Source organism: Pogona vitticeps, chromosome 5 (assembly GCF_051106095.1).
Source record: "Pogona vitticeps strain Pit_001003342236 chromosome 5, PviZW2.1, whole genome shotgun sequence".
NCBI classification, from domain to species: Eukaryota; Metazoa; Chordata; class Lepidosauria; order Squamata; family Agamidae; genus Pogona; species Pogona vitticeps.
Window position 1 is genome coordinate 124,190,860 of NC_135787.1, and position 26,837 is coordinate 124,217,696.

A 26,837-nucleotide genomic window follows, 5' to 3' on the forward strand; every position below is an offset into this window, starting at 1 on the left:
GTCCATTTGGATTGGTGATTGAACAGATGTGTATAAAATCTTAACCAATTTCAATTTCTTTATTGTCCACAGTTGTTAAGTGGCATCAAGTCAGAACTTACATAAAGCAATTCAAATATGGTTTTCAAGATAAGTGAGGTATATAAGCAGTGGTTTTACCAGTTCCACCCACCCACCCCTCACTGAGTTTCCATGGGAGAGCTGAGAGATCAAATCTGGATCTCTTTGAGTCCTAGTCAGTTTTTCTCTCTACTAACCACTACCCTATTGTCAGCATTAAAGTTATACAGTTCTTCTGTAGACATGATTTTTTTCTTAATATTCAACTGCCATTTTGCTTTTAATCTCCATAATGAGCTATTTCAGGTCTTTGCTGCTTTCCATGAGGAACATGGTATCATCTACATATCCTGAATAATTTCTATTTTTTCCGCCACATTCCACTTCTTTATCTGAATCTAAATAAATATTTTCCATGATTTATTCTGAACACAGGTTAAGCAGAGAGATAAACTGCACCCTTGTCCCATGCCTTTGCCTGTGGTAAATAATTCTGTTCTGCATTCTGCTTTAATCGTAGTCTCTTGTCCAGAGTACATGTAATGCATCATGACATTCAAGTGTAGGGGCACATCTGTTTCTTTAAGAATTACCCATGCAATCTCAAGGTCCACAGTCATCTCTTCTATATTGGTCTTCAGTATACTGTGTAAATCTTTATTTTATTGTCACCAAATAAACTGCTCCTGTCTCAATCTCTCTACCCGTCTAACCTAAATTAACATATGCCATTGTTTTCTTGGGTTTCATAGCACACACTCTTCACTTTCCCTCTTTTTTCCCTCTTCTTCTTCGGTACTGATTATTTTAATATTTGTCTTTAAAGGAAGCTGCTGAAAACTTTTATTTATCCTACTGACCCTAGTTTTTGTCAGCCTTTAGCTTCTGGTCCGTGCTTAACTGTTTCAAGAGTCATCCGTTTCAAGAGTCATCCGTCATCCAGCTGGCTTTTCTGTATGTGTGTATAGAAGAATTTTCATATGCACGGAACGATTTATTTTTATTAAGTAACGTTATCTTTCAGATTAAGTTTTATTACCATAACGTAACTGGTGTGCACGTTTTTGCCATACTGATGTGTGAACTAGAATCTATCGTTTAAAAAACAACCGAAAAAAGATAAAGATCTCCTCGATGCGACTTCTTAAGTGAGTGAGCCTGCAGCCTCCTCACCTCATCCCACACCGCCTCATTCTCTCCTACGGGCAACTGCCACTCCCGCCCTCCAATCCCGCTCGGGCGAAGAAGGAAACGCGATCGAAACCGACCGCCACAGTACGGACTTCGCGCCTCTCCCCTTCCTGTGTAAATCTAAGACACCCGCGCCCCCCGGCCGCCGCTGTTTTGCTCTCCCCCGCCTTCTCCTCGACACGTGGGATTCCTATTGGCTCGGAGCGTGGCGGCCTTGGATTGGACCACGTCCTAGCAGTCGCCGGCACCAGGGGCCCGAGCCTGTCTCGGAATTGGCTGGCTGGGCTATGAGGGGGAGGGCTTGAAGCGGGATTCGGAATGGCCCCGCCACGAAGCCGGTTTTTCCCCCTGGAAGTGCTCCTCCTGAGCTCCTAGGACTATGCCCGGCCGGGGCTTGAGGGAGGTGGCCTCCGCCGCCCAGTGAGAGGGGACGCCGGTGCCCGTCAGTGGGGCTCCCTGAGCCATGAGAGTCTGGGCGGGCGGGACCCCCCGTCGGGCGCTGCGCTGCGCTCCTCGGCGGTGGCTGAGCGCTGCCTCCGGTCTCGCTCCGGTCCCCTTTTTCTGCCTCCTCCTCCTCCTCTTCCTGCCGCCCTCGCCTGGCTTGGGCGCCTCGACGGAGCGGATCCAGCAGGCTTGCGACACTTGCCGCGGAATCACCAAGCGCTTCAGCCAGGTAAGAGCCTGGGGAGGGGGGAAGGAGAGGTTTACATACATACATACATACATACATACATACATACATACATACATACATACATACATACATACATACATACATACATACATACATACATACATACATACATACATACATACATACATGTTAGGGTGAGGCGCTTGCTGCCTGTCCTGCTCTTTCACCCCCAGCGAAGTGTAAAAGAAGCGTACTGGGCTCTCCTCGCCTCTTTCCCCCTCACAACAACCCTGTGCAGTTGGCCCATTGGAGCGACCCGAGGTTACCCCGTGAGCTGCTGGGGGCTCAGGCAGGATTTGAATCCGCCTCTCACCCAGCCTAACGCACCGCAACCCCACTGGCTCGCCATGGGGGTAACTGATTGATTAAAGATCATTACACTTGTAACGCTAGGCTATACGTGTAGTAGGTTGTATTGTTTCGCAGTAATCCAAATGTTAATCTCTACTGTTTGCTGTAACGTTTCAATTTAACAGCAGGTGATCCGTGCTTGAGAAAGAGGGTTTTATAATATAGTGAGTTTAAAAAACTTTAGGTTTACAGTGGTGCCTGGCTAGACAGTTACCCCGCATGACAGTTTTTTCGCTAGACATTGACTTTTTGCGATTGCTATAGCGATTCGCAAAACAGTGGTTCCTATGGGGGAATTTTGCTGGACAATGTTTGGTCCCTGCTTCGCAAACCGATTTTCCCTAGACGATGATTTTGACAGCTCCCTCCGTGCTCACAAAACAGGTGTAAGCTTCGCAAGACAGTGATTTAAACAGGTTTCAATGCATTCCAATGGGGAAATGCTTTTCGCTAGACAATGATTTCGCTAAACAGCAATTTCAGTGGAACGGATTATCGTCTAGCGAGGCACCACTTGTATTGCGTTTTATGTAGGGATTAGGTTTAAGTTTGTGTTTTATACACCCAAACAGATTAAAAACTGTCCTGACTTTGTTTTTCATGAAGTGGGGTTTCTTTTGAAGAGTGTTCCCAAAATATAGGCAACAAATCTACTAGCTGAGCAAGTGACTGCTATAATGTGTGTAAACTTCCCATTCTGGGTATTTCTTGGAGTGTTGAAAGTTAGCAGTACAAGTGAAGTATATAGTCTGATGGTACTCGAAAGTTGGGTTTTTTTTTCTTGCTTACGCTGTGAAAAAATACAAGAAACGAGAGATTTACGAATAAATTGTGTCTTCCATTTGAAGCTATCCCATTTTTTTCAGCAGCGGGATACTGTTCAGCAGCACTTAAAGGTTCAGTTATCTTAAAGTGTTTGTTTCTGTTCTGCAGGGTTTGACAGACACTGCAAAAAAGAATTTTGGAGGTGGCAATACAGCTTGGGAAGAAAAAACACTATCAAAGTATGAAACCAGGTATAGGATATCTTCAGTTTTTTGCTCCTGTGAGATTGCAGTTCTTCTCCTCAAAGTTATGCAGGATGCTTCTGAATGAATAAAGCAAAGTGTTTAAGTCAACACTCTGTAGAAGACAAAATAGGGTATTATATGCAGACAATATAAAGTGTGAAGATCTGAGGTTCTTTTTATTTTGTCAGGATTGATTTATAGAACGAAGTAGTCTCTCTTTCTTTTTTGTTATTACTTTCCTGTTGCTAACTCTTCAACGTTCATTTTTCTTTCATACATTCTTGTAAAAGATAAAATAAACTTAGAGTATTGTTCTGGGTCAAGCCCAAAATATCTTAGACCAAAGTTAAGTATTTCAACTCACATTCTTGTTTCTCCTATTTTTTGGCCGGCTCTAACCATAACATTTGCTGTAACATTTTAGTCAAGTAATGGGTGATTAATGCTTTAGAAATTGCTTCTGTATTCGGATTTGAGAACATGAGATCATTTCAGCACGTAATTTGCCAAACATAATGGCAAACTATATTGGCTGGATAACTTAGTGGTCTAGAACCAAAGGTTGGGAGTTTAATTCCCCACAGTGTCTCCTATGAGTAGAACCAGCCTGTGTGGCCTTGGGCAAGCTGCACAGTCCCAGGGCACCCCCAGAAGAAGGGGCCCAGTAAACTACTTCTAAAGATTCTGTACCTAAAAAACCTTGAAAAGGGGTCACCATAAGTCAGAAATGATGATGACAATGGTTATTGTTATAGTAAGGACATGCCAGGAGAATGATGAATTCTGTGTATGAAAGGAGATATGTGTGACCTCAGAATGTGATTCTAGGTGCTGTAAGTCTGAATTGGGTATGCCTTATTTGTACAGTTGCATAAGTCATATGCTATGATTGAGGGACTGTATTCTCCTGCCTATGGTTCTGGGTGACGTATCTGCCTCTGTTAGACCAATGAACCCTTTAAGGCAGTTAACATAATGCCTGTTTGGTAAGGAAAGCAGTTCATAGCTCTGACAGGTTAGTATAGTTGTGTTGGGGCAGAGATCCTTGTAATTGGGATGGGAAATTTGTAGCCTTTTGAGTGCTCTTGAACTGCAACTCCCATCATCCTCACTATTGGCTCTGCTAGCTGAAGCTAATGTGAGTTATAGTTCAGCCACACCTGGAGGGTAATAGGTGTCCTGTTTCAGTTTTGGACTGTAAGTTCCAGAATTCCCCCAAGAATTCCCCTAGCAGAATTCTGGAAACTGCACCTCAAAAATACAAATCTGCAGATGTTTTTGCCCCCACAGAGAAACACTTTCAGGTTTGTGATTGGGTCCTTTTTCTGTGGAGGGCGGACCAAGGGATTTGGCGGGAATAATCGCAGGAGTCGATGTAACAGTCAAAAACGGGTTTGTTTTATTAGCTTTTTCATCAAGTAACTCTGGACCAAACGGGTCCGGCAACTCTTCATTCGTCAACAAATTATATTTCTTAGGTTTTACCCCAGGCATTACATCTTTGGTTCTCACTGTTTCTTCCCCCCAAACTGAGTGATTGCGTTCGGGCTCGCGACCGACGCAGTCAGAACTGAGCAGGAAGTCCTGCAACAAGGATGGACCACTACAGATCCCTCCAGCCTGGGTAGGAAAGGGCTAGCTCCACCAAGGGTTTCTCTGTCCATCATTGGGCGAGAAGCCGAACCCACTCCCGGTCTCCATCCCCTTGGGAACTCACAAGCTCCAGCTTTGCTTATTTCTTTCGGTAGAGGCAACAGGCCATCTTCCTTCATTAAATTTGGGAAATTCTTTACTAGTGTTGCAATCTTCTCCCTCTCTGCTCCCGTCTCTCTCGTTTGCGTACTCTTCTCCTCCTTTTCCCCCTCTGCCTCTCTCTCTCTCCTCTCCTCCTTTATAACCTCATCCCATCTCCAGTCTCCCGACTCCTCCCCCCAGTCTCTTGTCCTCTCCGCTAGGAACATCTCTATAGCTTTATTAGCGCCCCCTTCTTCATCATCCAGTTTGATCAATTTGCCCACAGCGCATCCCTCACTTCCTTCTTCTTTAGATGTCTGTGAGGACGGCTCACTTTCCTTCCTTCGCTCACAAGGTTATTTACTTCCAATGCTGACATCATTTCCTCTTATCTCCGCCACTTCCTGCTATAGTGTTTTCCAGGAATCATGGCTGCAAAATGGAATGGGGGAAGACACCCTCTATCGACACTAATGGGCACTAAGAGTACAACTCTCAGCTTCCTGTGTGCCCAGGAAAGACTGGTCCCCTTGTCAGCTGTATGATGGCAGAGGAAATTGACTGATAAGGTACAATGAATGCTGGGAGTTGTGGTCTTGCTGCCCATTAGGCTTTATAGAGGGTCACTTCCAAAGAACTATGACTACCAGGAAGTACCATGTTGGAAGAGGGTAAGTGAGAAGAAATGAAACCAGTATCACAGGTAAATAACATGAAATATATTCTTTCTCGACATTTGCAGATTTGTGTTTGCAGAGTACAGCTTCCCAAATTCTGCCAGAGTAATTCTTGAAAAAAATCTAGTCTTAAAAATGATTTGATCATAAGGCAGTTTTCCATGTTCCTTACTCCCCCCCCCCTTTAAAAACATTATACTGTTGCTAGCCCTAATCTCACTCTTTGCAGAAGAAGATTGATTTGCTTCTAAGAATGTAATTTTAAGCATGTAGGGAAGTAACTCAGAGCAGCTGAAAAGAAAAAGAGAGCAATGACACTTTGAATCCCTCGTCATTTTCAGATCTCTATTTTCTGAAGAGTGGCTGAAATCCAGTAGTAAATTGCCCCTAGATCAGGCTCATTGAATCAGCGGGGATTTGGTGAGTCATTTCCTCCATTGATTCAATGGACCTACTCTAGTTGTGACTTACTACTAGATTTCAGTTTCTTATTAGAAAGTTACTTCATCCTCCTTTTAAGCAATGCTTATCTCTAATCTTGGCATTTGTGAAACACTGAAAAGTTTACATTTAAAGGCCTTTCTAAAAGTCAAAAGTTGACTGCTGTCAGCTTTGATGATCTTCCTCTTCATCACAGTGACTGAAATTCAGTTGTGCAGCTTTATGCCATAGCTGCTTTGGGACAATGAAAAGCTTCCTAGAGCCCTCACTCCAGGTTGGAATCCCTAGAGATCCTATCCATCCTGGGGCAGCCTTTAGGAGGAGCAAAATGGAATGGGGGAAGATTTGAAGCTGGAAAAGCATCCTAAGCAAACTTTTTAGCTGTACTGTAAGTACTTCTAAATTCAGTGGAACCTAGTCCTAGTGTAAGTTTGTGAACTTGGAGGTAATATATTCAATATTAACACATGGACCAGATTAAAATCTCATGAATCCCATCCTTCTCTTAGTGCCTTCTTCTCTCTGCAACCCCATCCTTCATTTGTACTAGTCTCTCTTCCTCCCACTTTGGTACTCATTTTGGTTTTCTAAGGGGTGCAGATTCCAGAATCCCCTAGTGAATGTTTGTGAATGTTTGGCGCACACCCGTCCTGAAAATGATGGCACAATTCAAAACCTGTCTATTTCTGAACTTGGTTCTTCATACAGTAGCTGTCAGTATGATTAGTGTCACAATGATGCAGAAGTCAACAGGAGCAGAACACTGATATTTGTATGTTTTGTACCCTATATTTTAAGTCACCCTACCCCATCAATACCCCTAGTTTGTGAGCAAATCCATCTGGCTATTTCAGATATACTAATTAGAGTGCCAAGTTATTTTATTATATAGCATGAACCCTGTTTTTTTAAGGCAGACCATTCCAAACCAACCCTCCGAATTTGTTGAAAGCCATCTGGCTATTTTTATGTGATGCAGTAATGAAGGGACATACAGGAACTTGGTTTATTTATATAGATTTAAGCTGATTCATCACCTTTTTTGTATTAAAGATGTGAAATGGGAGAGGAATCTTTGGCTGTGGCTTCTAGAAACCACAGCCAATATTGTGACCACTGTTTAAGCAGCATATGATGGTTGGAGTCCAAAACAGTCCTAAATTTTCCCCATTTCTAGTTTAAAAGATTATACTGTTTGATTTATAGGTCATGTGGCAACTGAAATTAAGAGGAACACTTTTTCTTTTAATTAGTACAGAATATTTTAAGTATCATAGTAATATCAAAAAAGAAAAATCCCTGATTTCTCTTTCTTTTTATGTAGTGAAATTCGTCTTGTAGAGATAATAGAGAACCTCTGTGACAGTAGTAATTTTGAGTGCAACAACATGGTTGAAGAACATGAAGAACATATAGAAACTTGGTGGTTCAAATGGTAAGAAATAAAGTTATGATATCATGGTAGAGATATGAGAGGTTTAGGCCAAAATGGAGTGGACTTAGATAATTAAAATAACATAAGATACTGTTCTTAAATGCAGTTAGCTTGATAAAGTACTGCTAGTTCAACAGAATATAGATGATAGTGCAAATTCTGGACTTAGATTAAATATCTGCAAGAAAAATGGACAAGATGTATGGTTGCAAAAATTCTTTTAGGCGATGAGGATTTTACTGAATGAATCACTTTCCAAAGGCACTTCCAAAAAGGACGTGCACAAACTAAGGTTTGATATCGCTGTGCACTCTCCATCTCCAACCTGCTGTTGAACCATGGACAGTGTTTCAAATGTTTTAGAACATAGGAATCTAAGGAAAGTAGGTTCTGGACCCTGGAAGGAGTGTAAATTGCAGTCAGGAGGGAGCAAATTCATATCAGTATTTTAAAATTAGTTTTTCAGCCTCCGGCTAAAAAGACATGCAACAAAAATAATTTATTGGACCACACTGAGCCACCAGGACTGAGCTTTTGCAGCACCAGTATTGGCTAATGGCATGCTTTGCTGATACACCTTTTGAGAACAACTAGGTGAATGTTTCAGTGGCTTGCAAGAGCTTGATGCAGTACATTCTTTTCTATCAGGGTTGAGTTAAATTCTGAGGTCTTCATTCGTGTTGTCACACTGAGCTATTAGATGTTCCTGCAATATATGTGGGAAAACATTTTAAAATATTTATAGGATGCCATTATGGACTTCTGGCTAATACCAAATGGCATCTATTCCATTTGCAACTAAAAGAGACAGTTTATTTGGCTTCCAACTTTGACAGCTCCACCTGGGATCAAAAACACATGTTTGTCCTTCTACACATGGTTGTATAGCTGCTGAGCCTGTGGGCATACGACTAATTCTGCAAAAGATTGGCTTGAAAATTGTTACAACTGAGCAAAAGCAAAGGATAAGGAGGAGCTGAGCTCTTTCAACACAGCATCCCACGACTCATCAGTGTGAGCTTTGCAAGGAGTCTAGCTAGCTTTTCATACCACCTTCCCTCAGAGTGCATTAGTCTCTACTATATGTGACCTGAAGAATCTGCATGTTACCAGATAATTCATTGCATACATATCTGATAAAATATGCACGTTTTATACATACAATGGTACCTCGACTCAAGAACTTAACCTGTATTGGGACTGTGTTTGGAAACATTCTTAAGTCGAAGCACCATTTCCCATAGGAATGCATTGAAAAACCATTTAATCTGTATCTGCTGTTTTTCGTTCTTAAATCGAGGCACTGTTAAGTCGAAGCATTAGTTCCCATAGGAACTAATGCGAAACCAGTTAATCTGTATCTATCACAAGGGGGTGATTTTTTAAAATTTTTTTTCTTCTTTTGACCTAAGGTGAATTTAGGGCAAAAAAAAAGGGGGGGGGCAGGAAAGATTTTTTCTTTTTCTTTTCTTCTTCTTTTTGGTTCTTAAGTCGAGGCTCCATTCTCAGACCGAAGCAACTTTTTGCGAACGGAGCCGTTCTTAACTCAAATAGTTCTTATGTAGGGACGTTCACAAGTCAAGGTACCACTGTAGACACATATCAAACATGTTTTAGTTAGTGCAGATTCATGTGACAGAATGCCTTTTTAAAAATTAATTTAAAAATCCCTCCTCTGTTCAGATAAAAACACAATAATTAATTTTATTATGTGTGTGCGTGTGCAAACACGTGTATTTATTTATTAAAGAGTTATGTACATGAATTCTGTATTGCTCAGAAAGTTCCTTTTTTTTAAACAGGAAGAAAAAGTACCCTGACTTCTTTAACTGGCTTTGTGTAGAGACCATTAAAGTTTGCTGCCCTGCTGGGACACATGGTCCAGACTGTGTCGGTAATTAAATAATACTAATAAACAGAGCTTGAAAAATTTTAGAATGTCTCACCAGTTAGTCAAAATTTTCACCAGTCAGCATGACCAGATTATAGCCTTGCAATTTATGTTAACAAATTTAAACTAGACACTTGTGCACTTTTATTTATACGTAACAATGTGTACTAACCCAAAACAAATTGTATTACGTACACGGGAATCACTGATTTGGATTGTGTGCCTGTGGGGTCATGAAACTTTTATTTTTAATGCCTTTCTTTTGAATATCTCCAGCAAAAATAAAACTGAAAGCAAAAGCGCCCGGCCTCTTAAGGAGCCACAGTTCCCTCCCACCCCAGGATGTGTCCTTGTTCGGTTGAAATTGAGAGCAGGGAATCTCCATATTCTCCAGCATGGGACTACTCTACATTCTCCTAGAGAACTATATCTCTATGTGCCGCTCGAACTCTCTTCTCATGAAAAGAGGGCAGTTTTCCTTTTGCAGTGGGAGGGGGGAGGACTGCAGGATTAGAGAGAGAGGCTCATCCAGCAACATTTTTCACTTGTCACAGATGAGTGGACGAATTTTTCAAGCCCTGCTAATAAAGAACTGGAGTTATCCTTTAAACTAGTAGTATGGAGAAGCTTTAATTATAGCTTCATACCATCGAGACTGAATTTTTCTTCAAATGGAATCTTTGTATCTAGAGATGCAACTGGGTAGAGAGGGAGGCTGGGTTTGGCATAACTTGCATGAACTGAGATGAAATTCTCCAGGTAAATTTCTCACAGGAAAGGTGCCTGGTGGCGAATTTTACTTTTCAATCCCAGTAATAAAGGAAGTGAAAAGTGGCTGGAATCTTTAGTGATAAGAAACAAGCAGTGTATATGCAGTACTAGTTTCTGAGAAGGCAAACACCATAACCCTTTCAAATGTGAAAATAGTTAATTAAAAACAAGCATGCTGGGTTATTAATTCAAGGAGACCTTGTCAGGTTGATAGCCAAACATTTTTACAGTGGACCCTCGACTTACAGACGGCTCGACTTACAGACTTCTCTGGCTGCAAAATTTAGATTCGACTTGCAGCCAGAGAATCGACTTACAGACCAGAAAAAAACCAAAATGGAATAAAAATAGAATAAAAACCACTGGTTATGGGATTAATCGGTTTTCAGTGCATTGTAGGTCAATGGAGATTCGACTTACAGACTTTTCGACTTGCAGCCACCATTCCAATACGGATTAATTCCTTAAGTAGAGGGTCCACTGTACATTGAATTTTGAAGAAGACACTGGCTCAAGCTGGTAGACCAGAGAAATTATGCAACTGTAAGATTTATCTTGCTGTTATTTGGAAGAAGAAGAAAAAGGATACACTCAGTTGAGATGAAAATGGCCCCCAATCTCTCCCAGCAGTATTTTAGGAATTCTGAGTAAATGTTGCTTGTTACACTAATTTTTAAATGATGTTAACTTTATATAAATTGTTGTTTTTAGAAAGTAACACATTGTTCTTGCTTCAAATAGTGTTATAGGTAACGTGTAACACATTACTTTTAAGCTGTTCGACTAGTTTTATTTATGTGAAATGTTGGAACTTACATTTTGTGTTACTTCAGCTTGTCGTGGGGGATCTGAAAGGCCTTGCCATGGAAATGGTCACTGCGATGGAGATGGCACAAGAGGTGGTGATGGCTCGTGCAGCTGTAAAAAAGAATACAAAGGAGATTTTTGCTTGGAATGCTCCGATGGCTACTACAACTCTTACAAAAATGAGACCCATTCTGTTTGTACAGGTAGGATTTGATTGTTTTATAAAATGGTCTGGTAGCAGTCTTAGTCTAAGGAATATATGAGTTCTCTATAGGGAAAGAAGCATCAGATTTGAGTTTTTTTAAAAAATCTTTTCCTCATGCTACATGACACCTGATCTTTTAAGCAAGTTGTGATAATACATAGGGACCTGGATCTCAAAGGAAGAGAAAGCAGAAGTCTCATTAGATCAGAATTTGGGAAAAAGCAAAGCGAAGTCTGCTGTTTATATACCACCCCCATAGTGCTTAAAGTACTCTCTGGGAGGTTTACAATTTAATATGCAGGCTAAACATTGCCCCTCTCCCCAGCAAGTGGGTACTCAATTTGCCGACCTTGGAAAAGATGGGAGGTTGAGTTTACCTCAAGCCAGCTACCTGGATCATTTGAGATTGAATGCAGGTTGTGATCAGAGGTTCTCCTTCATGGCCTCTGTGAATGCACACTAATGGGTTAATCTGCCCTCCTTCTGAACTTTGCAAGTAAAAACAATTCTGTTCCTATCTTTTCTTTTCTTTGACCTCCTCTTCTTCTTTCTTCACTAACAAGTTGTTTCTTCTGCCTGGGGGAAGAGCACTAGCCAGCTTGTTCTTTGTAAAAGCTTTACAAAGCCGGCTTTGGAGCCCTCAGGGCTTTTCTCTTAAAGAAATAAGGTCTCTTCTACCTTAGCAAGGTTACCCCCAGGCTCAAGAGCAACAGCTATCCACCTACAGTGGTGCCTCGTTTAACGAGCGCCCTGTTTAACGATGGATCCGTATAGCGATGGCTTCTTTGCCATCGCTTTTCGGATCACATTACGATTTTGCCTATGGGGAAAAATCGCTTTGCGATTTTTCCCCATAGGCACCATTTTCCCACAGCTGACTGGCGGGAGCCTTCGAAGGACCACTCCCGCCGCTCAGCTGGGGGGAAATGCAGGCGGTAGCCTCGGAAGGACCCTTCCAAAGGGTCCTTCCGAGGCCACCCCCAGGATTCCCCTGCGGATGCCTCAGATCCTCCCACCCTGCCCCCGCGGCCGGGATCCCTACCCTTGCCAGGGAGGGACTGATCCAAGCGGCCGCGGCAGGATGGGAGGGGTCCAGATACCTTTCAGGCATCCAGGGCTTGGATCCGCCCCCGGCCGGCTTCCCCATCCATGGACGGACTCTCTGGAGTCCGTCCATGGATGGGGTAGCCGGCTGCAACGCGGATCACGGCCGCCCTCCTCCCAACCCCTCACCCCCTTCTCCGACGCCGCTGCTGGGCTTTGGAAGCCGCTTCCAAGCCCAGCGTCAGCGGCGGAGATGAGGGTGAGGGGTGTGTCGAGAAGGGCAAGGCTCGGGTATTCCCTGAGCCTTGCCCTCCTCTCAACCCCTCACTCCCTTCTCCACCACCGATGCTGGGTCTCGGAAGGGGCTTCTGAAACCTGGCGGCGGAGATGAGGGTGAGGGGTGTGTCGAGAAGGGCAAGGTTCGGGTATTCCCTGAGCCTTGCCCTCCTCTCAACCCCTCACTCCCTTCTCCACCACCGATGCTGGGTCTCGGAAGGGGCTTCTGAAACCCGGCGGCGGTGGCGGAGATGAGGGTGAGGGGTGTGTCGAGAAGGACAAGGCTCGGGTATTCCCCGAGCCTTGCCCTCCTCTCAACCCCTCACTCCCTTCTCCACCACCGATGCTGGGTCTCGGAAGGGGCTTCTGAAACCCGGCGGCGGTGGCGGAGATGAGGGTGAGGGGTGTGTCGAGAAGGGCAAGGCTCGGGTATTCCCCGAGCCTTGCCCTCCTCTCAACCCCTCACTCCCTTCTCCACCACCGATGCTGGGTCTCAGAAGGGGCTTCTGAAACCCAGTGGCGGGGGCGGAGATGAGGGTGAGGGGTGGATCGTCCAGAGCCGGGAGGAGGGGGAAGGCTCCACCACCGGCACTCGGACGCGCTGGCCGGCATTTTCCCGGCCAGCGCTTCCGAGAGGCCTCGGGGGAAGGCTTCTCCACTGCCGCTCGGACGTGCTGGCCCCGCCGCCGGCAGCCACCCCGCGCCACCTACCCCAGCCGTTCTCGGACGCCTGGAAGTCCGAGAACGGATGGGGTGGGCGGCTTCAAGCAGCGGCTGCAGGGTGGGGGGGGGTGTCCCGAAGCCTTCCAGACAACCCAGCCACCCTGCAGCCGCTGCCGCTTGAGCCCGCCGCCCAGCTGGGGGGAAAGGCCGGCCGGCTCTTGGGAAGGAGGGTGGAGGAGGTCCCCACACTCCTCCCCAAGAGCCCGCCGCCCAGGTGATCGGTGGTTCCAAAATGGCTGCCCGTTTGGTGCCTCGCTTACCGAGGCAGCGAAAATGGCAGCCCTATGGAAGATCTTCGCTGAACGGTGAGTTTTTGCCCCCTAGGAACGAATTAAACAGGGTTTAATTCGTTCCTATGGGGTTTTTTATTCCGTTCAGCGATGTTTTCGTATAGCGACGTTAATCCTGGAACGGATTAACGTCGCTATGCGGGGCACCACTGTATTTGCAATCTTCCTCTTCTGTCAAGAAAGAACATGACAGCATCTGAGCTTTGCCCTTGGAAAAGGCCCCCTGCAGTGCCAGCCGCCGTCCCCGCCTGTCAGTGATTCTCCTGACTGGGGTAAAGCCTCTTTGGAGGTTGGCGTGGAACAGCTCTCTTGCATCAAAGGGCTCGTTCATATAGCTGCCAAGTCTGCAGTACGTTGGGCACATGTGGCCCCAGGGTTACCCTTGGAAGAAGAGAGCGGCCCCTGAAGTTCCTTTCGCCATCCCCTTTTGACAGTGATTCTCCTGACTGGGGTAAAACTGAGGAGGTTGGTGTGGAATAGCCCTCTTGCATCAAAGGGCTCATTCATATACAGTGGGGTCTCGACTTACGAATGGCTTGACATATGAACGTTTCGACTTACAAACCGCTCTCATAGGAATATATGGACTCTACTTACGAACTTAGATTCGAGTTACGAACTCTTTCCCCCTTTTTTTAAAGCTAAGTCATCTTAGGTTAAAAGAAAAAATATCCCCCTCTAGTGGCAGAAGGTGGAATAGCAGCTTCCCATTAGTTTCTATGGACGAAAAGAGTAGATACGGATTAAATGGTTTTCAATGCATTCCTATGGGAAATGCAGATTCAGCTTAAGAACTTTTCGACCTGAGAACTGCCTTCCAATACAGATTAAGTTCGTAAGTCGAGACCCCACTGTAGCTGTTAAACCTACAGTGAGTTGGGCATCTGTAGCTCTGCCCTTGGAAGAAGAAAGGGCCTCCTGCAGCTCTAGTCGCCATCCCTGCCTGTCAGTGATTCTCCAGACTGGGGTAAAGCCTCTTTGGAGGTTGGCATGGAACAGCCTTCTTGCATCAAGGGGCTCGTTCATACAGCTGTTTAACTTGTAGTGAGTTTGGCGTCTGATGCCCTGCCCTTGGAAGAAGAAAGGGCCTCCTGCAGCTCCTGTCACCGTCCCCGCCTGTCAGTGATTCTCCTGACATGGGGTAAAGCCTCTGTGAGGTTGACGTGGAACAGCCCTCTTGCATCAAAGGGCTCGTTCATACAGCTGTCAAGCCTGCAGTAAACTGGGCACCTATAGCCCTAGGGTTGCCCTGGGAAGACGAGAGGGGCCCCTGCAGCTCCTGTTGCCATCGCTGCCAGTCAGTGAGTCTCCTAACATGGGGTAAAACCTCCCTGTAGAGGTTGGTGCAGAACAGCCCTCTTGCATCATGGGCTCGTTCATGCAGCTGCTAATTCCGGAGAGAGCAGGTAGCCGAGGCTGAAGATTTTCTGGTAACATGCGGTAAGCCTTGGCTTTGCCTTTGGGGAAAGAAAGGGCCCCTTGCAGCTCCCACTGCCAGCCCTACCTGTCAGTGATATGCCTGACTGGGCTAATACCTTTTGGTGCTTTGGCATAAAACAGCCCTCATTTATCAATGGGCTCATTCACACAGCTGCTATTTCCAAAATTAGCTAGGTGCCAAAGCAAGAGCTTTCTGGCAACATTTGGCAGCCCTAGCTTTGGCTTTAAAAAAAGGGGGGGGGGCTGCATCTCCCACTGCTAGCCCTGCTAGTCAGTGATATTCCTGTTTGAGGTAGCACCTGTCTGGTGGCTTATAATGTGGCACTAAACAGCCCTCTTTTATCAATGGGCTTGTTCACACAGTAGCCTGCTGCTCTACCTCAGCTGCCAGCGCCTGCATAGGCTCATAGGGAAATGACTCATAGGAGTCAACCCTAGAACCCTGCTACTCTCAGGTAGACCCAAGTAATTTTCATCAGGAGGGTCCTATCATGCCGACAAGTTCGTGCAGAACCAGTCCCTTTTATCTGGTACAGGAGCTGTGAGCCTTTTCCTCCACCTTTTCTGCCACCACCACCACCCCACTCCACCTGGCACTATTCTGAGCCATGGGCTAAGGAGCGGTTTGTGCCTCCACCCATGCCTCAAAGGTGTAGTGCACCCTCAAACTTGGCTCCGGCAGCAAAGTGTCCATGGGTTTGACCTAACCCGCTGTTAACCCTTTCAGCTTTCTCTGTCCCGGCAACTGTATGGAGACTGAGCTTGGTCAGGCTCATGCTAAGAAAGACTGCTCCCCTAATCGTCAGAAGGACTTACCTTATTCAGCCTGGGACTCACAAGAGACAGAAGGGGAGGAAGACTTCCAACCAATCTTCCTACTCCCATATCAGTTGCCGCAGTTAATCACCCTCCTTTACCGTTAACAGATAAAAAGTTCTTTGGTCGGCATTTTTATTTTCTGGCCGCCATCTGCCACGGGTGCTGATCATCATGGAATTTGGCATTGCCCATTCTGTGGGCAACTTCTGTGCACCTTTACAGTTAAGGCCTCCCATATCACTAGGAGGCAATGGGGCAGGCGTGTCACGAGTGCACTGCTGCTCGGCATGCCTTAAACCTTGTTAATAACTGATGTTATTTTTGGTAGCCTGCCCAAGCAATGGAAGGTAGCACGGTCATTTGCGGAGTAACAACCGCAAGTACCTGGTGATGTTCCCACCAGCCTAGGGCATCCCAGGAATGTCAAAGGCCTCAACCCCAAAGTTACCAGCTGCCACCCCCTAGACTTGTGGGCAGGGAGCGCCCTGACTAACAAAACCACAGGCAGGACTGCAAAATGGAATGGTCTCTTTACTGTACCTGACTTCTCTGTTGTTGACCAATCAGTCCGTTTGGCCCCTCATCTTTCCATTTGGTGTTTCTTCACGTCTAACATTTCGGTACTCTCTGTCATAGCTCCCAGTGATGCCACCGAATTTGATGTATCCTCTGTCACAGGCCACATTAAGGCCACCTTGACCCATCCACCCCCCCCAAAAAAAAGGATGGAGGCCTCTGGCCCATCCTTGATTTTGGAGGCCTGAATTCTTTTATTACTCTACGTAGACTCCGTATGGCTTCCTTGGACTCTGTTATTCACATGTTATGTCCAGGGAGTTGGTTTACCATGAGATGCTCATTTTCATGCTGGCATCTGGTCAGACCATCAACGCTTTCTCAGGGTTTCAGTTGGGGGAATCACTTGTTTACCCATATTTGGATAACTGGCTCCTGGCCACTGAATCCAGGTCACAAGCTTGTCAACACACGTCCTTGACATTGTCTCTTTTGTCAACATCAGGACTAAAGGTCAACATAGAGAAGTCAATTTTGCAACCTGTACAATATGTAGATTGTATTAATGCAACTTTGGATTCTTTCTTGAAGCAGGCTTTTTCCCCCCTGACAACAAGTCTGAAAATGCATAATTTGTTATGCTCCTTTTCTTCAGGCATTTGATTCCCTATCCTACAGATACAGCAACTCCTGGGGCTGATGGTGTCTACCACAGCTGTGGGACAGCATTCTCGACTGAGGATGCAGTCCCTTCAAGCCTGGTTTCTTTCACTCTTTCAGATTTCTTGCAACCACCCATCCATGTTGTTCCAGGTGACTCCGGAACTCGCTTCACAACTGGACTGGTGGAGATCCCCCCCAACCTATGGATAGCGTGACCCTTTGGTCTCTTGACCTGGTTGGTTCAGTCAGTGGTGGATGTCAATCCGCCATGCTGCGGGGGGTTTGTCTACACCACCACATTGCCCTTGGCCACTGGTCCACGATAGTAGCCAGCCTGTATATCATTGTGCTGGAGCTCCTGGCAATCACCAAGGCCTTTCGGGCCTCTGAGCCCCTACTCCAGGGTCGGGTGGTCCAGGTTGCATCAGACAATACCACTGCAGTTTATTATATGCACAAGAAGGGCAGCACTCACTTGTTACGCCTTCTTTTTCACACCATCGGAATGTTGTTATGCTCGCCACATTTATCCGGTGGCTGTACATTAGCAGGCGAGAACAGCAGACTACAGTCCTGCTCTCATGACTGGGCTCTTGACGATATCATCTTTTGTTGCCTCTGTTGTTGATGGGGGACTCCAGACATAGACGCTTTCGCATCTCAGACGAACAAGAGGTGTGTCATGTTTGGCTCCTAAGCCATCATCGGCTGCAACTCGCTAGGGGATGCCTTCCTGGCGAGTTGGTCATGGGGCCTCCTCTACATGTTTCCACCTTTCCCCTTTCTTCAAAGGACTGTCATTCGAGTCCAACATGAGTGTGAAAATGTCATGCTTGGTCGCCTCACTAGCCATGGTTCTCGATCCTGCTCCCCTGAGCTGCGGAATACATCACGCTGCAGCTAGTCCCTCATCTACTGACTGAGGTAGGATATTTGAATCTGTTACTGTCGGCTTTGAGTCTTCCCCAACAGTAACAGACATGCTCAATCATTTTCGCAAACCTTCTACCACCTTGACCTACTCCTATAATGGGTAGGTGTTCTGTCACTTTGCATCAAGACGACATTTGCCTACTAGGCCAATGTTTCTGGATGCATTCCTTCAGTCTCTCCTTCACCTGTTTTGCCTGGGCCTGGCCGGTTTTACCTGCAAGCTATTTCTCCGAGGCCTGGATAATATGTGCCCTGCCTATAGACCACTAACATCTCAGCGGTCTCTCCAATCAATTCTTTGACGGCTTATGAAGCCTCCCTTCAAGCCCTTGGCATCAGCATCGCTCCGCTTGCTAAACCTCAAAACTGCCTTTCTCCTGGTGGTATCCTTAGCTTGCAGGGCTGGAGAACTAGCTACACTAAGTGCAGATCCTTGTTTCTGCAAGGTAATCTTACGGCCAGACCTTACCTTCTTGCCTAAGGTATTTTTTGCCTTCCATTTGAACCAGCCAACTGTCCTTCCTGCCTTTTTTCCCACACCATCTTCACCGCTTGAGACAGTTCTGCACACTCTAGATGTGAAGTGTGCTCTTGTCATATTATGTGCATAGCACTACCACTTTTTGTGCCTCTCAATGTCTCTGTCACCTCTGCTGGCTCCTCCTTCGGAGCTCCGGCTTCCTCTCGGACCATCTCTAGTTGAATAGTCAAGACCATCCGTCTCCCTATGATTTGGCGGAGACTCCTCTTCCAAAGTCAGTGAGAGCTCACTCTACTAGAGTTGTAGCATCCTCAACAGCCTTTCTCCATGGAGTGGACATCTTGGATGTCTGTCAGGCTGCCACATGTGCCACTCTGTCTCTCTTCATCTCGCTCTACCGCCTGGATGTCCGGCCCAAGCTGCTGTAGGTTGAGCTACCCTGGCTTCTGCACTTACGCGACGTCCCTCCTCCTGGTTAGTCAGCTTGCCAGTCACCCACTAGTGTGTATTCACAGAGGCCACGAAGGAGAAAGAAAAGTTACTTACCTGTCTGTAACTCTGGTTCTTTGAGTGGTCCTCTGTGAATTCACATGTACCCACCCTCCTCCCCGCTGTCTGTCACGTGTGCCATTACATGCTGGGCAGCAGCAGTCGGTTCCTTAGAACTGAGGTACTTGGTGTTGGGGGCGGAGTTATATAGCCAGGTGTAGGGGAGGCCCCAGCACTAAATGCTTAAAGCTGTGAAAGTTTCCGAAGCTGCTCTGCTCGAGCACAGATTAGCCCATTAGTGTGAATTCACAGAGGACCACTCGAAGAACCAGAGTTACAGGTAAGTAACTTTTCTTTCAAGTGCAATGTTGCAGTTTAACCACTGTGCCACGAGGTTCCTGGGAAGCTGCTTGCTGGAATACAGCTAGCCATATGTGCTAGGCAGTACTGGGTGTTGTAGTCCAGAAATCTCTGACATATCCAAACTATAGTGGGCATGTTTAAAGTGACTTACCGGATTACATGCTAAACTTTTGTAGATGACAGTAATATTGAACATGTGTTCCATAATGTAATTACGCACCAGCTTTTCTATTATGCTTTTATATCGGATATATTGAACCTATATTCCAGTTTCTCTTCAAATCATATTCTTCTATTGAACCTGAATAGCAAACTACCTACTCCAGAAACTTCCTTCCCATGTAGAATATTCATGTTGGGACCTGGGCCCTCCTCTTTCTGCTGCAACTGTAAACTTCTTAAAGCATTGTATGTATATACTGTATGAAGAATTCTGAGTTTTGCTTTGTCTTAACAGCTTGCCATGATTCATGTAAAACATGCACAGGGGAAACTAATAAGGACTGTAAGGACTGCAAAGATGGATGGATCAGAAATGAAGAAGCTTGTATGGGTGAGTAGAACTACCTGATATTAAACTGTTCACACTAAGTGCTCATTTTGGAAACGGGATTTTAACAGGGCTGTGTTATAATGTTTTGCCATTACACTGCAATGCAGTGCTTTGGTGGTTGATTAAACTAATTTTTAGGATAAAAGGTACACAAATGCCAAAAGTATCAAATGATCTGTGCTTTCATTCAAGGGGCAAAATATAAACCTACGGCAACATAAATGTGCTGGACGTTACACCCAGTAGCAAGGAATTGCACAGTCAGCTACACATATCCAGAACAACTAATGCATCTGTGGAAGTGCTTTGTGTATAGCACTTTTGCCTCCTCACTAGCGCAGCTGTCATGGGCACAATCTTGAGCTGCACATGTGTGGTTGCACAACGGGACTCTTGCCAGTGAATCATGTAAAGCCATGGTTTGTGCATGCCCCTAGTATGCCATTTTTCCGTAATAGGTGGTACATGGGGTGCTCAAACTGAACATAAAACATGGAAGCACACAATTGCAACTTAAAAATTACAAAATCTATGAATAAATTCAAATAAAAGTCAACATAATAATCATATCATAATACAAATGAATTAATAATAATTGTGTGCCATCAAGTCAGTTCTGACTTATGGTGATTATTTTCAGGGTTTTCTGTATAGAGTACTTAAAGGGTGGCTTACCCTCCCCCCCCCTTTCTGGGGGCATCCTTGGACTGTGCAGCTTGCCCAAAGCCACACAGGCTTGTTCTTTTGGGATGCACAGTGGGAAATTGAGGCAGGATAACGATACAGTAAATAATAAGTAGCATAATCCACCTTTAATGTGATCCTAAAAGCAAGATTAAAATTAACAACAACAAAAAACCCTATGTTCAACCTTGTTCCATGATATTGCAGCAACCTAGTTTAAATATAGTTAGAAATCCCAGGAGCAAGGGCTTCTAATCTGCTTAAATTTTTTTGCAGATGGCTTTGCTGTGGTGCTAAAAAGTCACAGCAGCAAAGGGGCAATCTTGAGAAATGGCAACCGTGGTAGTTCTTCTCTCCATGCTTAATCTGCATTCTGATAAGCATTTACCTCTTGGCTTAAAACATGTACAGTGGTGCCTCACACAACGAGTGCACCGTAGAGCGATGAATTCGCTCTACGAGGCCGGTTTTGCGATCGCAAATGCGATCGCATACCGATGCCTCAATAGGGAAAAAATTGCAGAGCGAAGGTCGGTAAGCGGTTCACTTACCGCCCTTCGCTTTGTGACCTGCCGATCAGCTGTTCGGTGGCTACAAAATGGCCGCCGGAAGCCGCAAAATGGCCACGTGCAGCGTTTTCGCGCCCTCGTTAAGCGAGGGGAGGGCGCGAAAATGGCTGCCGGCCATTGGAGAAACATCGCTGAACGGTGAGTACAGCAGCCGATTGGAACGCATTAAACACTGTTTAATGCGTTCCAGTGGGCTTTTCTGCCCCGCGCAGCGATGTTTTCACACAGCGAGGCACCACTGTATTTTAGATAAAGAGGGCACCTTTTGTAGAGGCCATGTGGAATGCAGTGCTTCTGGCTGCTTTCACCTTCCTTTGTATTCTGATCCCCACCACCACCTTCCTGACATATGTTTTGATCTGGTTTAAACTTGTTTTGTCTCAAAACTGGAATCTGAAATCTATTTCAAACCTATGCCAGTTTGGACATAATGAGAAATATGACCTGTCAAACACAACAGGTAGATTGGAAATCAGAGTAGAAAAGCCCAAGATAAAACTATGGTTTTCATATTACATATAAATTGATCTGGTAGGAGTGATGTTGATGGGTAAACCCACTGTATTTAAAACTGTTTTGCTTTCTCTGAGTCATGGGAGTAGTATAATTCCTTTAGCCCAGGCCCCAGGTTTTGTTAACCTCTGGATTGATCAGGTGTTTTCTAATGACTACTCCCCCTTGCAGTCCCTTAAAACTTGCTCTCGAAGGCCAAAAGCATCACTCGATGTCTCTTAAGCAATGGGAAAATAAAATCAGTGGTCCTTCCTCTTTTCAAGTGTTTCTTCCCCAGTCATATGGTTGTACTAACTTAATTTGTGATTCTTTCTTTCAGATGTGGATGAATGTGCTTTTGACGAACCTCCTTGCAGTAGTGACCAATATTGTCTAAACTCAGATGGCTCTTTCTCATGCAAAGGTTTCCTTTCTCCCTATATATATTTAATTTAGTTTTCATGTTTAACTTGGAAGGTTCCATTTTTAAAGAATATTCAAAGATTCTGGTGTCTAAAATGAAATTAGATTTGCTGCATGAAAGAAATTGACTGGCTCCAAAAATGTTTGCAGAGAGCTTTATTTTTAATTTCACAAGTGTGTGGGATAGCCTGTTATATTTCTTCCTCCTTAAACATTTCTTGGATATTCTTCCTATTCCTTAGCTTGCAGTGTGGCATGGTAGCTGTGCATTTTAACTAGACTTTTCACTTGCATTCATACATCAACCCAGCTGTCATTTTCTTGTTAATGTTCCTTTTTGTGCCTGAATAAGAGTTCATGGAGAAATGCAATCTATAACTCTTGCTAAGTGTAGATGCATGGTGGCAGGGGAGAATCTCCATATGCTGAAACCCAGCATATGGAAAATCAAAATCCTAGCTTGCCAGAACCTACCTGAAACCTTACACCCATGAAAGAGAGGAGACCGTGCTGTGAATTGGATAGAACAGCAAGGATTTCCTGGCAAGCTATTTATATCCTTGATCTCTAATGGGACATGGGTGTGTGTGTGGATTTGCTTATTACAGGTTCTCTGCATGCTGGATAGCATCTGAGTGCATGGCCACAATCTTAATGTTACAGTGGGGTCTTGACTTAAGAACGGCTTGAGTTAAGAACATTTTGACTTAAGAACCACTCTCATAGGAAAATATTGACTTGACTTACATACTTAGATTTGAGTTAAGAACTGAAAAAACCCACGTGGGAGGCAGGGAAAGTGCAAAATTTGAACTTTCAGTTAACTGTTGGCCGGTGAAAAGGGTGCCTGTCTGCTTCCTCACTCCTCCCAGCGTTTCGAGAGTGGATTGGGAGACAGTCTTCGGACTGCCTGGTCCTGTACTGCCTGGACTGTATTTTCCCTGCCTTCCCTGAACCTTTCTTGACCTAAGAAAAAAAGAAACAAAATATCCCCCTCTAGTGGTCGAAGGCGGAATAGCAGCTTCCCATTAGTTTCTATGGATGGAAAAGAGCAGATACGGATCAAATGGTTTTCAATGCATTCCTATGGGAAATGCAGATTTGACTTGAGAACTTTTTGACTTGAGAACCGCCTTCCAATACGGATTAAGTTCTCAAGTCAAGACCCCACTGTATTGGGTCTTTGGTTTAAGTGACTCACAAAATGGTGTTCCCCATTTTTCATCTGAGGCTGATTCTCTCTAGAGCCCCTGAGAGCACTAGCTGATAGCAGATCATCCCCTGCTTCCCTTTCACCAATGTAAAAAGTACAGGGGAAAGTCCCCCACAAAGAGTCCTCTGCTTGCTCTTTGATCTGGCACTGATGACATCATGGAGATGTGGCCATGCGTGGGGAGCTTGCCCATGCTTGTAATATTGAGTTCATCAAAGGCTTGGAAAATTCAGCCTCACGCCATCCTATTTCATTCCTGCCCCCCCATTACAACCTGCATTATAGTGTGTCTCAACAAAAATGTAGCTGCAGAAAGGGCTTCAACGGCTGTAAAAATAATAGTCAAGAGTGTCTGTAATAACACTTATTACATTAATTTTGTGTGTAACCTTTTCATGAGATACAGTAGTGAGCAGATGAAGGGAAACTGTTATGTGAGACACCAGCTCCAAATCTCTCAAACTTTTCAAGGAAAAATAATGGGCCAAATACTTCATTGTGAGCCCCTTGAGACTATTATTTTGGGGAGCCTAAAATAGAGACATTACAGGATGAGGGGGAAATGTATCACTGATTACTTAAGTATATAAGAACATAAGTATATAAGAGACATTACAGGATGAGGGGGAAATGGAATAGAATGAGAGACTGACCTTCAGTGAAGTCCTAGAGAGAGGGCACCCATTTTGGTGAGAGTGGTATGAACACGGTGATGTGTAGGGAAACAGAAGCATTAGATGTTTATGACAAATATTCTTTTATCTACAGTTGTCTTGGAACATTGGCTGAGATTGGGATGTATCTGTGTTCTTATATACTTAAGTAATCAGTGATACAGATAGAAATCTAAAACATTAAACTTCAGAGAACTTGGTATGAGATAAGTTTCCCTGGCAGTGCTGTCCAAGTTAGTGTTACTGTCTTTTGTATATAAGCAAGCATAAAGCACATTTCCTGTAATGAATTTAAAGAATAACCATTTTTCATTTTTCAGCGTGTGATATTAGCTGTTCGGGATGCACAGGAGAAGGACCCAGCAAATGTAAAGCCTGCATATCAGGCTATGAAATGAAAGATGACAAATGCACAGGTTAGACTTTTGCATTGTATTTATATAGTCATAATTAAATTATTTTGTGGCTCTCAGTCTTTTCACAGCTCAAAATGGTAGCTCAACCCTAGCCCTCAACAGCCATACATTGGCTGCAGTCCTGTTGCACAGCTCTGCCTTCTGCCTGTGCAGGGGGAATCATGTCATCAGCTGTGACAGAGGGCTGCTGATTAAAGGATTTCTTTTGTGATCTTAGGGTGGCTGTGGCTTCATTGCATTTAGTTTGAGGCATGTGCACCAAGTTGTTGAACAGGCGGAGCTGCACAGCAGCATTTCATCCATTTAGTTCTGCTTCGGAGTGCCACTCAACTGAGAGTGGGATATGTAGCTATGTTTTGGGCTTTTTGTAGAAATAATAATGATAACTCAAGGTCACATAGAGTTAATGCAATTATCAGTTTGCAAAGCTTGTGTCTTGATGCATGTAATGCTTTGTAGCAGATATTAAAAGATGGTTGCAGATTGAGTAAAGTAGTTTATATTTTGCAAAAATTGTTTCAGCCTAGTAAATCAAAGTTCAGTACCAGTCTGGAGAATTTGGAGGAGGCTCCTCTTTTTCTTTACAACTATTCCTTTGGCTGAATTAGGTAAAGGTAAAGGTTCCCCTTGACATTTAGTCCAGTCATGTCCGACTGTAGGTCATGGTGCTCATCCCTGTTTCCAAGGCATAGAGCCAGCGTTTGTCCGAAGATAGTTTCTGTGGTGACGTGGCCAGCGCGACTAGACACGGAATGGCATTACCTTCCCGCCACGGTGGTACCTATTTATTGACTCGCATTTAGATGCTGTCAAACTGCTAGGTTGGCAGGTGCTGGGACAAACGACAGGAGCTCACACTGTCACTTGGATTTGATCTTACAACAGCTGGTCTTCTGATCTTGCAACACAGAGGCTTCTGCGGTTTAACCCGCAGTGCCACCACGTCCCAGTGTGTGACATTGGCTAATTTAGAAAGGCCCTTAAGAGGACATGAAACAGTAATGGTAGCCAAGTGAATTCCGATGAAGTGGGCTGCAGTCTACATCAGCTTATGCCAAAGAGAGCATGTTAGTGTCTTGCACAACTACCCTGCCCTCATATAATTTTTTGTAATAGAGTCATTCCTTGTTCATTGAAAAAGTTGTGATTGTACATGTCACTTCAGTCTTCTTTACCATATTTTTTTATAGATGTGGATGAATGTACGTTGTCTGAAAAAGTGTGTGTAAGAGAAAATGAAGACTGTATTAATACTCCAGGTGGTTACAAATGTGCCTGCTCGGAGGGCTTTCAAGAGAAAGATGGTGTCTGTATTCCAGCTGTAAAAGCAGGTGAGTGTATTCTGAACAGAGTTTGGAAAGACTTAAGTTGTAAGTTCCAGTTCACCCAGAAAACTCACAGGTGCTGTTATGCATGTCACCCTTTTACTTTAGCTTACTATTTAACAGGCTGCTTCTACAGGGTAAAGTGTATGCTTACAAAAGGGTTGAAGATAAAGGGGGAGGGGCAGGAATCATGCATATTTACCCACATTCCTTAAAAGGTGGATAAAATGTCATACTCATTATAAGTCTGTCCCTTGCTTTCTTTTTCCTCAGAAGATAGCTGATATGAAAATAGTTTATGATGGGTTTCTGTAGTGCAGAAACTACAATCTCAGTGTGTTTTTAGCCAGAATAGCTTCTTACAATTAGGTGTCTGATGGAAGATAGATATACATGTCTTCTCCAAGCTAGCACCCTTCAGAATAGTTATAACTTTAATTTCCTCCAAACAATAATATGGCAACTTGTATCAAATCCATTTTAAGAGGAAGGCTGCTTTATTTAATGGCCAAGATCCACAATGTACATGGAGTGGTATTTTGTGAGCATGAAGGGCTTACCTTAGAATGCTTTCCATGCAAAGGGTATAGATGCTTAAATCTAATTAAGGTTAATTTGTTTTAACAGATGATACACCAGCTAATGTATCTTCATCTGATGTTCACGAGGACTTATGAACTACATTCCAAGATGAGTGACAGTGATATCTAACCCTTAAGTTATTGGACTGAAAAGCCACTACATGAGATAATATGTAAATGGTATTACATAAGGGCACGTTGCCAGTGGACATCTTTTTGGAAACAGAGGGTGAACTGCCCTTACAACTGCATTTCTTTTTTAAATGTAAACAATTGCTACTTTTTAATATTGCCATTAAATTCTCCTAATAGTAGACGTGTCTGGGAACAAAAAAAAAATTACAAAAGCTTTTCAGTGCTTTTGATTAAATTGAACTGTGAGTTGCCAGTTAACCACTAACCTTGTGGGACAAAGTAAAATAAAATAAATTGGGAAACAAAATGCTCTTGGATGTAAACAACATTTCTATGACTAAAACTTGTCTTTTCAATATTAGTAATGGGAGGTTTTATTGGGGGAAGGGGATTGGAAAATACTCTTTGTGTAAATGAAAACAATGTCAGGTGTGACATTAAATAAAGATTTATTTTGGCTGCTTTGTA

At 44.3% G+C, this 26,837-nt stretch overlaps 1 protein-coding gene and 1 long non-coding RNA gene across 2 annotated transcripts; both read left to right on the forward strand.

Annotated features, from left to right (window-relative positions):
• Window positions 1-1,554: 1,554 nt before the first annotated feature.
• On the forward strand, window positions 1,555-26,837 carry CRELD2 (CRELD disulfide isomerase 2). The gene is made up of 10 exons (XM_073000607.2): window positions 1,555-1,924; window positions 3,230-3,312; window positions 7,483-7,593; window positions 9,396-9,487; window positions 11,089-11,265; window positions 19,762-19,857; window positions 21,943-22,026; window positions 24,233-24,328; window positions 25,519-25,659; window positions 26,281-26,837. Exons 1-10 carry the CDS (start codon window positions 1,715-1,717, stop codon window positions 26,328-26,330), a joined length of 1,140 nt encoding a protein of 379 aa, XP_072856708.2. The 5' UTR covers window positions 1,555-1,714; the 3' UTR covers window positions 26,331-26,837.
• On the forward strand, window positions 3,935-6,772 carry LOC144589551 (uncharacterized). Its single transcript, XR_013545720.1, has 2 exons — window positions 3,935-4,610; window positions 5,396-6,772. It is a non-coding gene; the product is annotated as an uncharacterized LOC144589551 (long non-coding RNA).

Bases quoted from the DNA above. Each gene is read 5' to 3' on its own strand.
- CRELD2 (XM_073000607.2), top strand. From the start codon at position 1,715: ATGAGAGTCTGGGCGGGCGGGACCCCCCGTCGGGCGCTGCGCTGCGCT. The intron at 7,594-9,395 runs GTAAGAAATAAA...TTTTTTAAACAG, and splicing joins GAAACTTGGTGGTTCAAATG to GAAGAAAAAGTACCCTGACT. The intron at 25,660-26,280 runs GTGAGTGTATTC...TTGTTTTAACAG, and splicing joins TATTCCAGCTGTAAAAGCAG to ATGATACACCAGCTAATGTA.